At 42.4% G+C, this 16,714-nt stretch overlaps 1 protein-coding gene across 5 annotated transcripts in view; it reads right to left on the bottom strand.

Moving 5' to 3' along the window:
* RFC1 (replication factor C subunit 1) overlaps window positions 1-8,922 on the bottom strand; it is a 31,464-nt gene extending 22,542 nt beyond the window's left edge. For 2 of the 5 annotated variants that reach the window (XM_072125539.1, XM_072125571.1), the window contains exons 1-4: window positions 7,696-7,759; window positions 6,654-6,773; window positions 5,824-5,899; window positions 5,467-5,586 (exon numbers count right to left, since the gene is read on the bottom strand). In XM_072125539.1, the coding sequence (XP_071981640.1) occupies window positions 5,467-5,586; window positions 5,824-5,899; window positions 6,654-6,773; window positions 7,696-7,758 (379 nt within the window). In that variant the 5' untranslated portion in view covers window position 7,759. Of the gene's footprint in view, window positions 1-5,466; window positions 5,587-5,823; window positions 5,900-6,653; window positions 6,774-7,695; window positions 7,760-8,199; window positions 8,230-8,285; window positions 8,366-8,722 lie in introns of those variants that run through there. The other 3 variants (XM_072125556.1, XM_072125562.1, XM_072125548.1) reach the window with 3 other exon arrangements.
* Between the last annotated feature and the right edge of the window lie 7,792 nt (window positions 8,923-16,714).

Genomic DNA, 16,714 nt, shown 5'->3' with positions numbered 1-16,714 from the left:
AGATGGTACATACAATCATATGTTCAGGCAGCTTGTTATAGAGCAGGAAGAGCTAAGCAGATAGGACCATATCTACAATCTGCACAGGAGGAGCCAAGCTGTTTGTACATAGTGTCCTATCTGCAGGCCGCATGTTATACAGCAGGAGGAGCTGAGCAGGTTGTACATAGAGTACTATCTGCAAGCAGCATGTTATAGAGCAGGATGGACCAGTAGGACCAACAATTGACCCCATATCTGAGATGCACCGAGAACTGTTCCTCAGTACAATGTAAGGAAAGTAAAGCAAAGGCACATCCTAACCATATGACATCACTGTACAAGATAGGGATACCTGTTTGAGGGTGATTTGGAGGACTTTAATTAGGCCTAGTAATCTATATAATGTGAACATAATGGCCATTACTATCTGCACAGACCATTATAGTCTAGGAACAAATAGAAGAGCTGCAGCGCAGACAACAATAATAAAATATGGTCAACATATTAAAATCTGCCCCCTGAGCGATGAGCAAATAACTCCTGCAGTTATAGCGGGTTTAGGTAAATACACAAAACATCCCCAACAATGAAAAGATGGAGGGGGAAGTCGGTCGTATCCAGGGAAAACAATACGTGCAAACAGACTTTAATGTTAGCAGCCATTTGCAAAGTAAACCATCAAACAGTATATTATCTATTGATGTTCGGGCTGGCAGGTTTAGGCACGGCCACTTGCTATAAATTTTAATGGTGATCATAGAGGCAGAGGATTAGTCGTGACTGGGAAGATGAGGTAATAGGATCAATAGAATAGCTCAAATTAAGCCCAGAGAACCTCTGTCTAGTAACACATAAACCGCCTATAGCAGTCACTTACACACAGTTGCCTTATATAGACTTTGGGGTGATAAAACACACTGAAATCTTTGGTGTTAGAGGTGGATGTCGCCTGTAATATACAGCTGATAACGGCTCCGTTGGGCAGCTGGTGCCAGAAGCGGGAGGTAGTAGTACGTCACGATGTGGCTGTCCACAAATCATGAATACTGTTTGTGCAATTAAAAGTTATACCATTTTCTAATCAATTCCTGGTTTCTAGATCTCTGCTTGCTGTCATTGCATAGGAAGCTTCATTGTTTACTTCCTGTGGATAACAAGCAGTTCTTCATCATGTAATGTCACACAGGTGCACGGCTCGTTATATCCCTGGCCATGTGATGTCACACAGGTGCACGGCTCGTTATATCCCTGGTCATGTAATGTCACACAGGTGCACGGATCGTTATATCCCTGGCCATGTGATGTCACACAGGTGCACGGCTCGTTATATCCCTGGCCATGTAATGTCACACAGGTGCACGGCTCGTTATATCCCTGGCCATGTGATGTCACACAGGTGCACGGCTCGTTATATCCCTGGCCATGTAATGTCACACAGGTGCACGGCTCGTTATATCCCTGGCCATGTAATGTCACACAGGTGCACGGCTCGTTATATCCCTGGCCATGTAATGTCACACAGGTGCACGGCTCGTTATATCCCTGGCCATGTAATGTCACACAGGTGCACGGCTCGTTATATCCCTGGCCATGTGATGTCACACAGGTGCACGGCTCGTTATATCCCTGGCCATGTAATGTCACACAGGTGCACGGCTCGTTATATCCCTGGCCATGTGATGTCACACAGGTGCACGGCTCGTTATATCCCTGGCCATGTAATGTCACACAGGTGCACGGCTCGTTATATCCCTGGCCATGTGATGTCACACAGGTGCACGGCTCGTTATATCCCTGGCCATGTAATGTCACACAGGTGCACGGCTCGTTATATCCCTGGCCATGTAATGTCACACAGGTGCACGGCTCGTTATATCCCTGGCCATGTGATGTCACACAGGTGCACGGCTCGTTATATCCCTGGCCATGTGATGTCACACAGGTGCCCGGCTCGTTATATCCCTGGCCATGTGATGTCACACAGGTGCACGGCTCGTTATATCCCTGGTCATGTGATGTCACAGGTGCACGGCTCGTTATATCCCTGGTCATGTGATGTCACACAGGTGCACGGCTTGTTATATCCCTGGCCATGTGATGTCACACAGGTGCACGGCTCGTTATATCCCTGGTCATGTGATGTCACACAGGTGCAAGACTCACTATATCACACTCGTTGTGTTATAACGAGTTGTGCACCTGTGTGACATCACATGACCAGAGACCAGTTTTTATCCACAGGAACTAAAACAATAAGATTTCCTGTTGGTTGACAGGAAGCAGAGATCTTAAAAAATAAATAAATAAATAAACTGCAAGGAATACAGAAAGAATATTGGAAAATTAAAATTCTATAATTTTTCATTAGACAAACAATCAACTATTTGCTGAAAGTGGACAACCCCTGTACTAAGCTGCCAATCTACCATTTTTGAAGTTAGAATATTAAAAGGGGTTGCACCTTATGACCGAAAACCTGGACCCTATCTATAGCAATTGAGTTCGAAAGTGACTTACAACCCCTTAAACAGTTTAGAGGGTAATAGAATAAAAAAAAGTTGTCATACAAAGGAAAAAAAAAAAATGTATAATGACAATTTGATGGCACTTTAAGCTTGAGGCTGTCACGGTCATAATAAAAAAAAAAAAAAATTTTTAAAAAAATCAACGTTGAGGAGCTGCCAAAACAAATTATCAGGGTACATGAGACCACTGAAGTTGAAGTAATAGAGAATAAACCACTAAACAATTCACTGACTCCATTACAGGAGGGATCATTGACTTTGCATATTTGTTCTTTAGACACTGACCTTAGGGAGACAGCCAGTGTAAATAGGAACCAAGGCCATGGCATAGCTGAAGGTTGTGTCACACATACGAGCCAGGAACACGATAACAACCACCCAACATTTCACATTTCTATGTATTTTTTGTAAAAACACACAGGCTCAGAGGCATCTTCAATGAGGCACAGTCCACTTCTAAAGGAAATAGCGACACTAAGAGGTTTCCTTAGAAGTGACAGAGTCTGGAGACGCCATGGAACCTGCAACATCCTTCCGAATGACCAGTTTGCCAGTGGGTCAGTAATGGTGCGGGGGCTACACAGCCCTCCATGTGCTCGCCAGAGATAGCCTGACTGCCATTAGTTACCGAAATTAGATCCTCATTGAGAGACCATATGCTGATGCGGTTGGCCCTTGGTTCCTCCTAATGCAGGACAATGCTAGACCTTTTCCTGTTTTGTGATTTTGTTGTCAGCATATTCAGCTTTGTACAGAACAAAGTATTCAATTAAAATATTTCATTAATTCAGATCTAGGATGTGTAATTTTAGAGTTCCCTGTTTTGTTTTGTTTTTTTTTTTAATATGTCAGAGATTGTCTTTAACAGTCTGTATCTCTGGTTCTGTAGCTCACAGAGCCACAAGCCTTTTTAGAGGCTACTCCCCCTGTAGCCTCTAAAAGTGACTAATCTCAGGCAAATTATGACTTCTCTCTGCTGATTTTACATGACTTTGGAACACGTCAGGGGGTTGCTAGTTCAAGGGGGTAAAATTTGGTAATAGGTTCCCTTTAAAGGGGACCTGTCACCTGGGACCTCTTTTTCACTAAAGAGATTGTGCAATGCAGGTGTCATGGGCTTTTACAGATGCTTCTCTGACTTTTGTAAGCATTTGCATTACAATATAATTGTGTGTTATAACTTACTCTTGCATCCTGACAAAATCCTGGGGTAGTCACTGGGGCTGGACTTTGGTTTGGATACATTTCCAAAAACAACATGTGATTTGTCTGTAACTCCCTCCTCAGAGCTTGGCCCCCACCTTTGTTCTCCTGTATAGCTCCACCTCCTGCTCCTTCTCAGAGGTCACAGCCTGGTGAGATGACATCAGTGGGGGAGGGACAAGCTGTACAGGAGCACAAAGATGGAGGCAGCCTGCAGCTCAGACAAGTCACATGTTTTTTGAAATGCATCCAAACCAAAGCCCAACCCCTGTGACTACACCAGGATTTTGTCAGGATGCAAGAGTAAGTTAAAACACACAATTATATTGTAATTCAAATGCTTAGAAAAGGCAAAGGAAAAGGCTCTTTAGTGAAAATGAGGTCCCTTGGGACAGGTTCCCTTTAAGGAGTTTCACCTGGAGAACTGCAGACATAATTTACAATTCAAAAAATTGTGACACTGTCACAAATATTCCCATCTCATGTGCTATGGTCAAAACAAATTAAGTATACAATTAACTAAACAAACCAGAGGGCCATAGGCAAAAACTGTTATGTGGACAAAAAATAAATTCACTCCTGTTGTCACCTGGAAATGCACTGCCAGCATTACACACATGGGGAATAATCATATCTACATGACTGTTCCACCTCCAAGCATTGTGCACTGACCTGTGTAAAGCCCAGTCAAATAGGCGCAGCCCACTGATACTCAGAGCATGGAAATGGGCCCAAAGTCCTGTGTGTGCTCTCCTTCTATTCCCCCTCTCCCCAGCCCATCATTACACGGTCACACTAAATGCTGGACAAATCTTATCCATGTAAAATAGATATCATTAGGTCTTATGATGGGAATAAAATCCAACAAAGACCTGCAAGCGTAATTAACCGTGCGCAGTCCAGATAACATTACTGAACAGGCGCTGCTTATCCACATCCACTGTTGAAAGTAAATACACATGGCGCTCTCCCAAAGAGGATAGCGCTGGTTGTTTGGAATAGGATCATAGAGACAAAGGAATTCACTGAATAAAAAAGGTTAAATGGGTTCATAGGTCAATAATATTGTATACATTTGAGAAAAATATTCTGGGAGTGCAGAGAAGCCTGGACCTTAGTATCTGGTGCTTGCCGGATAACAGACTAGACGAGGACACATGATGGGTTAGTAAAGAGAGAGTTAAAGTTGAATGCATTTAGGGAATGTGATTGGTCCGCCTAAAGAGATGAGTTTTAAGAGGAGTTTAAAGGACATCTACCACCAGGATGAAAAACTGTATGCAAATGAGTCTGAGGGGCTCCAGGCTCCATTAACACTTATGGAGCCCCTCAGCATTATCTGCATACAGCCCTTCATCCTGGTGGTTGTTGTCCATTTAACTCTTAATGTGGCCATGTCATATGCCATGTAAGATAATGGTGTTGTGTGACAGAGGCTCCCTCAGACCCCAGCCAAGGCTATGATATATGAATACCTTTTATCTATGCCCCTCAAATACAAATGTATTAAAGAGATAATAACTGCATCTTAAAAAGTATCCAGCATGCTCTACATATGTACACTTGTGGAAAATACCCTCTTTGGGGACGCATCAAAAATGCTTTGTACTCGAAGCTACATGTAAGTGCTACACCACTTTTCACTGATCCATTGCCATAGAAAAGTTACACCACAGTCATCAGTTTTTGTTTTACAATCTGATGAAACTCTGCAAGGGCCCTTACATGACTTACATTTATCCATGTATGGACATACCTGTGTCTGAGACATAGTCAACCGGGTCAGGTTTTTTAACCTTAAGTGGCTTTGAAATAGGTGGCGATTCTTCCTGTGGCCTCTTGGATTTTTTTACTGGTGGGGTGTCTTCTTCAGAGTCTAAAAAGAGTCCAAAGAGGTAAAAAAAATATTGTAAAAGGCATTATAATGAATATTACACACACAAACTGTACAGTGAACACGTGTGTCAAGCCTTTCATAGATTCCAATGTATGGATTCACCACCATCTTTCATAATGAAGCATTCAAGTGCAGCCATTATTTCTTGGTTTGATATTGTGTGGGATAAAAAACAGAAAGGACCTATATAGAATCAGCAATGGAATAGGAATATACCTGAATCATAGATTATCCTCTTCTTCTTGTTACTTTGCTGCTTCTTCCCTTTCTCATCACTGCCAGGACTTTTCAGCTAAAAAGCAACAAGTGTATTAATCACACAGCATCATATGTCATATGAATGCTCAACACTGCTATAAAATAAAAAGTTATAAGCGACTGCTCTGAGCTTCACAAATCTTCCTTTATATGCAACAACATCTTTATATCCTTAGTACCAAACAGCAGGCACGATCAGAGGACTAGCATACAAGTCCTGTATCAGCCACTACAGTGTAAATGGGGATATGTCTCAAGCGGGGAGCGTCAAAAGGGAAATGGAGGTTTGTGCCTTGGGTTTGGTAAGGTACAAACTATTTTAAACTTTAAGTAAAGTTTTAGGAAAATGAAGGTCACAGGCCATAGAGGGTACTGAGACCTTTAGTCTGGACAATTGACAACCTCTACTCATAAAGAGATGTGGGTCACCACCATCACAGATGGGTTTTCTTTCTTTCGTAACAGCAGTGAGACTATAGTAGTCAGTGCCATAGGATATTAAGATATTTAATTCATATCTTAAGTAAAAACACCACAAGCTACCCATTTTTGATAAGTGGGAGTACAACCCAGAGATTTATTTAAAATGCAATATTTTAAAGTGGTGAAAGTAAAATTAGAAATTGGACCTGCTGGCCGGTTGACTATACTGTCATACAACCAAAGAAAAGATATTCCCGCAACAAACAGCGGCTTTTATAATAATCAACAACTTGCAAGCTATTTATTAGAATATCTTTTATACAGCAGCCTGCAACCATTTATAAAATATAGAAGATGCCACTCACCTTATGGTCTTTTGTTTTCTTTTGTGTAGTCACTCCATGAGAAGTTTTGTTATTTTCTTTTTTATCTTTCTCATTCGTTGGTTTCTTGGCTGGGGTGACGCCGAAAAACTTCCGAATATCCTTAAATATAGACAAGAAAAAGAATATTTTTCACTGCCTGTCCACTATAAGGGCTTATGAACGTGCATTAGGGATTTCAGTGGCGAGCATGCGACTCTATAGGCTCATACTTAGATGTAGATTTTACAGTCCCCTGTATAAACCAACTCCCCGGGCCGCATATTAAATAGCGAGTCCTGTACCCTCCAGTGTTTGTGGCTCGGGCAGACTTTTTCCATTGTCATCCGCCCATGAGCAGACCACACACGCCAATGGAACACAAGCCACAAACAACAGTCCACAGGACGTTTGTTTGTGGCCCATGCAAAGCACACCTTCATGTGAAGGGAGGCTGAGAGTGTAACCTTAAACCTTGCTAAGACATTAATTAATAGGTTCAATTACAACCCCCCCAAAAAGATTGTAAACTATACAAAAACAACAGTCAACTGGGATCCACAATGATCCATAGTCCCTTGTTCCCTCTGGTTGAAGAATACTATACTATAGTCCCAGACTGCAATAATCAGCTGTAAGGTGCCTGTAATGAAACTTTATAATTAATCCTTGGTCCAATTACAGCAAAAAATGAACCTCCAATTGTCACTTGGGCAAAAAAAAAAAAAATTTGTCTGGAGCTACAATTATAAAATATACAGTTTCGACTTACATACAAATTTGAATTAAGAACAAACCGATGGACCCTATCTTGTATGTAACCCGGGGACTGCCTGTATTCCATTCTTCAATACAAAATTGTACACATCACAGGAAACTATAAATCTCTCAGGTGCCATAGAAGCCTCCCAGAAAGCTGCACACTAAGCTTGTTCCAATCTGTATTTTGGCTTCCATTTTTCTTAAAAAAGGACTGTAATTTAATCAGATGTCTGGACATTAATGCTATTGGGCACCAGTTGTTTTTTTTTTTAACTCCAACTACCTGCTCACATAACCGAACGGAAAATGTAAAAATGGATAGTAACGGACACGATTGGAAGCCCATTGAGATCTGTGTAAAAAAAATTTTTTAAACCGAAACAAAAACGGAGATGGGAGCTGACCCTTAAGCCGCATTCACGTGTGGTGTTTGCGTTCCATTTCAAAAAGCATTGCACAGGCTCCTTCTGTGATCATCTATTGACGTAGGATTGATTTTCGGCCGTAACACTCCAATTTCTATGGAGAGGGTTGAGCAGCGCTCACTTCTCTCCAGCGGGCCCGACATGTTCCCATGTGAATACACCCCAACTTCAATAGGTCATCTATGCGTTTTGAAACGCAAAGCAAAGACCACATGTGAACGCAGCCTAAGCGTCCCCCAACCTCGCTTTCACGTTTAAAGCCGCAGTCATCAAAAACCTTATAAACATACAGTACAATATACATATTTTCTGGACTCTTATTAGGCACCTTAGTGATGTACTATATAGAACATACTGTTTACCAGCTTGTCTTGCATGAAGAGCTGCCTGTCATATGATGTATTCACTAATAATGATAAACACTTGGAAGTAATGTATCCATATTTACCATCCTCTATCCAACTGGACACAAAATAGTGTTAATAAAGTTCTACGAGGCAAATACAAAAAAAACAAAACAACCTGTAACACTAAATCAAGCATCAGACTGTTTACATCTCGCGTCACGTGATCGCAGCGCAGCAGCCAATCGGCGGCGGCGCAGGACGCTCACGCGGATGTCAGACGGACTCGCGGTAAAAAGTGACACCGGTTGGGCGGGAGGCCGTTACCCGGCCGCGAGACCCGTCATCGTGTGCTGTACGTGGGAGCGCGGCACTGGTGGTCCCTGCACGGGGGGAGACATGACTAGCTGATAATGATGGCATCTATTGCTCAGGCCTAGCAGCATGCATGAGCTGCGCTGAGCTCCCCGCCGGCAGGCCGGATACTAGTGTACATTGTGATGTGACGCAGCGTCTATACTACAGCCCGGGCCGCGCTTACCATGACCGGGAGCCGCGCTCTCCTCTGCAGCCCACGCTTGGCGCCAACTCTCTCCGCTCAAGCATCAGACAGCCCGGGCCCTCCCACCATCTCCGCCTCTGACATGCGCAGGGAGGAGCGGGGTCACTAATACACCCCCCCAGTCCAAACTAGAGCAGAGACCCTGGTGTGTACAGGAGCCTACTCCTGCATCACTATAGCCCGCACCAGATGTCATAATGAGAGGTCCACACTGACAGCCAATCACAGCACTACTTTCACTTTTATCATTACCGCATGTAAACGTTTTGGTGGTTGCCATGGTAATTTAAAGGGGATGATTGGGAATTTTGTTTCTTGAAAAGTTTATAGAATAATAAAACAAATTGCAGGGATCAGTGTCCAGATTTGTCCTGTATCAGATGTCGCTCACTTACCAATGACATAATATGAATATTCTATATCATATCCCATAGGTGCTGTAATAATAATAATTCTTTATTTATATAGCGCGCACAGATTACGCAGCGCTGCACAGATCTTGTCATATCAGTCCCTGTCCCCATGGGGCTCACAATCTAATCATCCTAATGACTAATGTAATGCTAATGACTGAGTGCAGGGGGGTTGTACATCATTTAAATATAGAGGTATCACAGATGTTATATTTAGACACTGTAGCCCCCTCCTGTAGCTGGAATTTTTGGTAACCCCCTACATATAACTGCAGAGGATGCTGATAGGTTACGTCATACCCCTCAATTGTTGGGACAGGGATAAATGAGTTGCCACTAAAAAAATGCCCATTGCCCATCTCATAATTCAACCTCCTAAAATATTATAATATCCACGGCTCCCACACTGTAAAATGCCCCCTTCCTTTGACCAGAACCCCTATGAACCCTTATATATTACTCTCTTATGCAACCCACCAACATATAATGCCCCTTCTCATTTTTTGTAGACCCCCCACTCAATACACCTCACATATGTGGCCTCTTTACTGCTGGTCCCCCATTTAGTGAGCCCTCTAATTTAATATCCCCCACTTATAGTGCCCTAGTTTTCTGTACTCCCCTCCCCCAAATTGTTGCTCCTCTCCTCCTCCACTTCAACTTGTGGCCCCTTTCCTTGTCCTGCACTTGACATTGTGGCTCCTCTTCTCCTCCATTTCACATTGTAGCCCCTCTTCTGCAATTTGCTTCAATATTTTATATTTTTTACATTGTGGTCCATCTCTCGTCATACACTCAATTCGTGACACCTAGTTGTCAATTTTTAGGATGATTAACCAATGAATGGCAAACAGTGATCTCAAGTAGATACAGAATTGTTATATTACGGGAATCGTGTAGTGCCACCAGGTTCTATTTCTGGATGGTGCTCTTTATCTACCTACATTTTAATACTAAAATAATATAACGAACAGGAAATCTTCAATGTGAACTGTCAGGCATCAGAAACATCATTGAGACATCTGGCAATGACCATAACCACATCCTCCTGCGGCACTTTCACTCCACATTATGAAGTCATTCTTCTTCTATATTGTCAGAGAAACTTGGACTTACTATTCAACAATGACACCGAAAGTTGTGTAATAGAAACCTCAATGAGTAATGATGCTCCTAATGTTACCATAGACAACCTGCAGAAATATCACCAGTAATAGTGGTCACAGTTTGTACAAACTCTGCTAGTCAGACACCTAAAAGTTCAAGAGAAGCATTGGGCTTTGCACTTGACTGTCCCCATGGCCTCATTTTTCTTTGGACAGTTTAGAATTAAACACCAGGGGGGAATTTATTAACACTGACGTTTATACCGCCAGTCTTAAAAATTTCCCTTACTGTGATCCTGTGTTTATATCTAATAAAAGGGGCAAACTCCATCAGTTTGGACCTGTAGACCAGATTGGAACTGGTGGAGTCTTGCTCTAGCCTCCAGTGAAGAATATAGTAAATGTGGCGGGAGTTCACTTCCCGGCTATCCCTCAGCCAGCCCGACCTACGACCCAACACGCCCTTAGTGGCGTGCGGGGCGTAGAAACCCAAAAAGTGGCCAGGAGGCAGTGATTTATATGGTTCTCCTTCAGTTTCCATATTAAATCTGGCCCCGGGTGTAGAATACAGACACAGCGTAAGATGGTGGTATAAACTAAGGATAAGTCAGACTTATCATACAGTATCAGCACTTCTGATAAAAGTGATGCATTTTAGACTGACTTATTTACATTCAAGGGGTATTCAGGTTACTTAGCATTTTTTTTTTTTCAAAAAACTAACATAGCAATCATTTGTTTGTAGATCGTTGCTATTTTCTTAACTTTTATTCCCTTCCAAGGCCCAGAGCTTAGCAGGCTGCTCACATCTTCAAGATAACGCTGTCACTTCTGTCCCATACTGTCCTGGAGCTCTGAAAATTACATTTCCCATGTGCCCTTGCTTCCTAGTTTTGGTTGTGCGTTCCCGGTAGCTGAGGGTAAACTCACGAAGCTACATGGTGGTGGTAAGTACAGTTCTGCTACTCACCGCTACCATGGCCTCTCTTGTTTTGGATGACTGTCTAGTGATGGAAGGAGATCCATGTCAGACTGGAAAGATATCCGGTCCATATGTACAATCGAGGGCAGAGAGAAATTACAGGTCGTAACTACGAAACTGGGAGGAAAAATTGCCCGTAGTGTTCCACAAAGGTAACATTTTTACAAGAAAATGCTTGGAAACTTTTAATAACATTGTATTATGAATCCTCTCATGTAGTTTAATAGCACAAAATAGATTGTACTTGTTGTTACCGGAATACCCCTTTAAATGTAGGATTTTTTAACATTTGTGTTGTTATTACTTCTCTCATTTATGAAGTTTAGTTTTTAACTCTGCATTTTGGTAAGTCATTTGTTATCAGTTCACACAGTCTTTTGTCCATTGTAAGCAACGGGCACTGAATAGACTTCTAGCATATGACTAATGATAAGACACCAGCAACAAAACCAGAAATCATGGCAAAAGAACACACATAACTAATGATGGAATCAGAATTTCACATATGATAATTACAATCACAGAAAAATATTTGTTTTTATTGTCTTGATCCAGAACAACCTCATCCATTCTTTATACAGAACAAAGGTATCTGGACATATGTAGATTTGCCCAACCGAGTCTGCATTGGCTGATGAATGACCCCCTCAGGGCACGTTATCCATGCTTCAGGGCATATCAAATACAACAGCTCCACCCCTGGAGTAAGACCATTAACCACACCACTGGTTGAAGTCTACAAGATCAATGTGGTTTCATATATTGTCATCGACAATCATTAGAGGTCATTTGTCATAGTCTAATTGCTAAAAAGCTGAAAAAAGGAGCCTAAGATTAACCAAAACTGTGTGAATGATTATTGATTAATTGCATTACATCTTGACTAAAGTTTATCTAGTATATTTAAAGGGATTTTACATTTAAATTTCATCAAACAATTTAGATTGTATAACTTTTCATTATTCAAACAATATCAGTTACTTGTTGAAATGGGAAATACCCCTTTAATTTCAATTTATTATGTGACCTTTAAAATATGTTGCAAATGTTTCCATCCAAAGTGGAGATATCTCTGGATACTTGATTTGTGTGCAAATAATTTTTCTGTCAGATAAAATTACTGGGTATGATGTAAACCTTGTGTGTGGTCTAGAAAGTGATTAGGTGCCCAGTGTGAATTTCCAGGCACTGGATAGTAAGTGGATCATTTTAACTCCTAAGCAACCCAATGCAAAGGTAACAGGGTGAATCCCCCTTCCCACCCCAGAGGGAAATAAAGTATACAAAGAATAGTAGTACTGTGCTGTGCCTGTCACAGGTGCTCCCGCGATCCATGTCGCAGATTCACCAGTGCTCCGTTGTGTGCCGTGTCCCCGTCCTTCTGCGCGGATTTACCTCCCCTGGCTCCTGATGCTGCCTCAGTCCGCATGCCGGCTTCTCTCACAAGGCCGAGCGCTCCCACTGCTGGGGCGTGCGCGCGCCGGCTCTTTAAGACTTAAAGGGCCAGCGTCCTCCTGAATGGCTCTTGCTAATCCGGCTCGCCCTTATAATCCGGCACCTCCCTTCACTCCCCGCTGGATCTTCAGAATCATTTCCTGCTAAGAGAAAGCCATCCTGTGTTCCTATGCTTCCTATGTGTCTCCAGTGTTCCCATAAGCTCCTGGTGTTCCCGTCTCCAGCGTTACCAGTGTTGCTCCATGTTCCCGTCTCCAGCGTTACCAGTGTTGCTCCGTGTTCCTGTCTCCAGCGTTACCAGTGTTCTTCGTTGTTCCTGTCTCTAGCGTTGCCAGTGTACCTCCGTATGCTCCTGCCATCCTGTGTCAAGTCTTCAGTCTGTCTCCGTGCTTCCTGTTGTGCCTCCCAGGATTCCAGTCCAGCAGTGTCTTCAGTCCGTGCCAGTGTTACCAGTGTTCCTTTGTGTTCCTGCTGTCATCTCAGGTTTGGACTGTTTCCTGTACCATGGCTGCCACCGCGGGCCTCATACCATCTTCCGCGGTGGTCCAGAGGGTCCACTGGTCCACAGACACCTCTCCCCGGACTCTTCCCATAGAGACTTCCAGTTCTGTTGTCTGTGTGACCGTTACAGTGCCTATATATACAGGATAGGAATAGTGTTACAGTGTTATGCCTATTTATACAGGATATGAGTAGTAGTACAGTGCTATACCCATATACACAGGATAGGAGGAGTAATAGTACTGTGCAGTGGCCATATATACAGGATATACATAGTACTATTGTACAGTGCCCATGTATGCAGGATAGGAATAGTAGTACTGAGCTGTGCCCATATATATATATATATACACTCACCGGCCACTTTATTAGGTACACCATGCTAGTAACAGGTTGGACCCCATTTTGCCTTCAGAACTGCCTCAATTCTACGTGGCATAGATTCAACAAGGTGCTGGAAGCATTCCTCAGAGATTTTGGTCCGTATTGACATGATGGCATCACACAGTTGCCGCAGATTTGTCGGCTGCACATCCATGATGCGAATCCCCCGTTCCACCACATACCAAAGATGCTCTATTGGATTGAGATCTGGTGACTGTGGAGGCCATTTGAGTACAGTGACCTCATTGTCATGTTCAAGAAACCAGACTGAGAGGATTCCAGCTTTATGACATGGCGCATTATCCTGCTGAAAGTAGCCATCAGATGTTGGGTACATTGTGGTCATAAAGGGATGGACATGGTCAGCAACAATACTCAGGTAGCCTGTGGCGTTGCAACGATGCTCAATTGGTACCAAGGGGCCCAAAGAGTGCCAAGAAAATATTCCCCACACCATGACACCACCACCACCAGCCTGAACCGTTGATACAAGGCAGGATGGATCCATGCTTTCATGTTGTTGATGCCAAATTCTGACCCTACCATCCGAATGTCGCAGCAGAAATCGAGACTCATCAGACCAGGCAACGTTTTTCCAATCTTCTACTGTCCAATTTTGATGAGCTTGTGCAAATTGTAGCCTCAGTTTCCTGTTCTTAGCTGAAAGGAGTGGCACCCGGTGTGGTCTTCTGCTGCTGTAGCCCATCTGCCTCAAAGTTCGACGTACTGTGCGTTCAGAGATGCTCTTCTGCCTACCTTGGTTGTAACGGGTGGTGATTTGAGTCACTGTTGCCTTTCTATCAGCTCGAACCAGTCTGCCCATTCTCCTCTGACCTCTGGCATCAACAAGGTATTTCCGCCCACAGAACTGATGCTCACTGGATGTTTTTTCTTTTTCGGACCATTCTCTGTAAACCCTAGAGATGGTTGTGCGTGAAAATCCCAGTAGATCAGCAGTTTCTGAAATACTCAGACCAGCCCTTCTGGCACCAACAACCATGCCACGTTCAAAGGCCTCAAATCACCTTTCTTCCCCATACTGATGCTCGGTTTGAACTGCAGGAGATTGTCTTGACCATGTCTACATGCCTAAATGCACTGAGTTGCTGCCATGTGATTGGCTGATTAGAAATTAAGTGTTAACGAGCAGCTGGACAGGTGTACCTAATAAAGTGGCCGGTGAGTGTATATATATGACAACCTAAGGTAAAAGCACCCTAATTGGTCTGACAGATAGTAAAAAAAAATCAATAAAGAAATAAAGTTAAAATTCAAACTCAAAAAGGCGGAAATGCAAAAAATTGGTCTTCGAAGGGAGTAATAATGTAACAAATAAATGCATAATCACTCCTAAACCTGTATAGACACTATTTAGAGCATGCAGTCCGAATAAGGGAAGAAATGCTTAGGATCAAAACTAATAACTATCATAACCACATTTCATAAATTCCCAGAGCAAGTAGTTCTGCGCTGTAAAAATTAACCAGCTGCTCACAATTCTGAAAATTACATTCGAAATCATGCAAATCTCCTACCCACACAGATACATGTAAAACGACAGATGCAAATTCAGGTGCACAATGCCTGCACTGACACCCACACAAGCATAGCGACACAAAGCTCCATAAATCTCTTCTCATCCCTTACTAATCTCAGTTCTGACGTATGCAAAATGTTCAACATAATAAAGTTAATATATTGTTGGAATTTATATTACTACATTAGTTTAATGGCCTTTACTCTAGACATCAAAGCTTATATTATACTATGTCCCAGAGGAGTAACTGAAAGTGAACCTCTCATCACCTTTTGCAGAAATGTTGTCTTTGACCGGTTCCCATAGAGCCTCAATACCCCAAGGGCAGCCTTGTTTCACCTAAAAAATCTCTGCCCCCCAAATGGATAAAATATACTTTGATTCCCTACCTGATGGGAACTGGGCGTGGCACAAGGGTGTTCTTGTGGTATAAGTGCTCTATGTTGAAAGACAACATTTCTGTAAAAGGTAGTAACAGGTGGCTGCTATCCCCAAAATGTATTCAAGAGATCTCAATTAAACATAGAATTTATAGTACTGGTGAGCCCTCTCCATGCACCCGCACCTGACGCGCGCCGTAATAGGGAAGGGGATTAAGTGTTTTATGCTCTTGTTTTTAATTAAAAAGACTTTTAAAATTATGCAAATGTGCCTGAGGGTCTCCGGGTTCCATTAACACCTATGGAGCCTGGAGCCCCTTAGGCAAATTTGCATAATTTAAAGCCTTTTATTCCTAAAAACAAGGGCATAAGATGCTTAAGGAAGAGCTGATCCTACCAGAGGGGGCACACACCAGGATCTCAGTTTGCTTGGTTTACAATCCTTCATCCTGGTGGTACATGTCCTTTAAGGATTTTTTGTTTTTCCTTCGCAGCCTTCATATGAAAGATCCTTTTTTGTCTTTAGCTTACCTGCACTTGTTCTTCTTGAGCTCTTGTTTGAATGGGGGCTCCTCCTGCCTCTTGTTCTAGATAAGGTTGTTGGTTTCCTAAGCTATCAACTCATTGGAGCCTCCCTGATGATTAGATAAAATATATTAATATAGTGACACATAAGTAAATTACGGTAAATAAAGGTGTGCTATTGCAAAGGATATGATGCCTAAATGTACTATATATTATATGTGGACAGTATTACATGGTTCAATTATATACAACTGAATATTTAAATAAACGTATACCAACTAAATGTTCATACCTTATAGGTATTTTATACATAAGATGATAGTGTTGGTAATATTCCAGATACCTATATAGATATTTTAGAATTAATTTTGGCACCTTCAGGGAGGTGCATATATATGAGCTCCTCCTGAGAATGTGATGCATTGTCATATATATATAGAAACAGTGTCCTCACTATGTAGAATTTTATTATAAATGAATCCTGGATGAAGAGTCCTGTTACATTTATTTTAGTACCAACCATTGGTGTTTATAAAATAGGAAAATGAACCCTCTTAGATACCCACTTCTAATTGTTTGGGTTCAGACTGTTTTCCCCCTTTACAGACGGTCCCCTACTTAAGGACACCCGACTTACAGACAACCCATAGTTACAGACAGACCCCTCTGCCCACTGTGACCTCTGGTG

This window comes from Engystomops pustulosus, chromosome 1 (genome assembly GCF_040894005.1).
Source record: "Engystomops pustulosus chromosome 1, aEngPut4.maternal, whole genome shotgun sequence".
Classification (NCBI taxonomy): domain Eukaryota; kingdom Metazoa; phylum Chordata; class Amphibia; order Anura; family Leptodactylidae; genus Engystomops; species Engystomops pustulosus.
The sequence above is the reverse complement of the archived record's forward strand: the minus strand, read 5'-3'. Positions and strand labels throughout refer to the sequence as shown.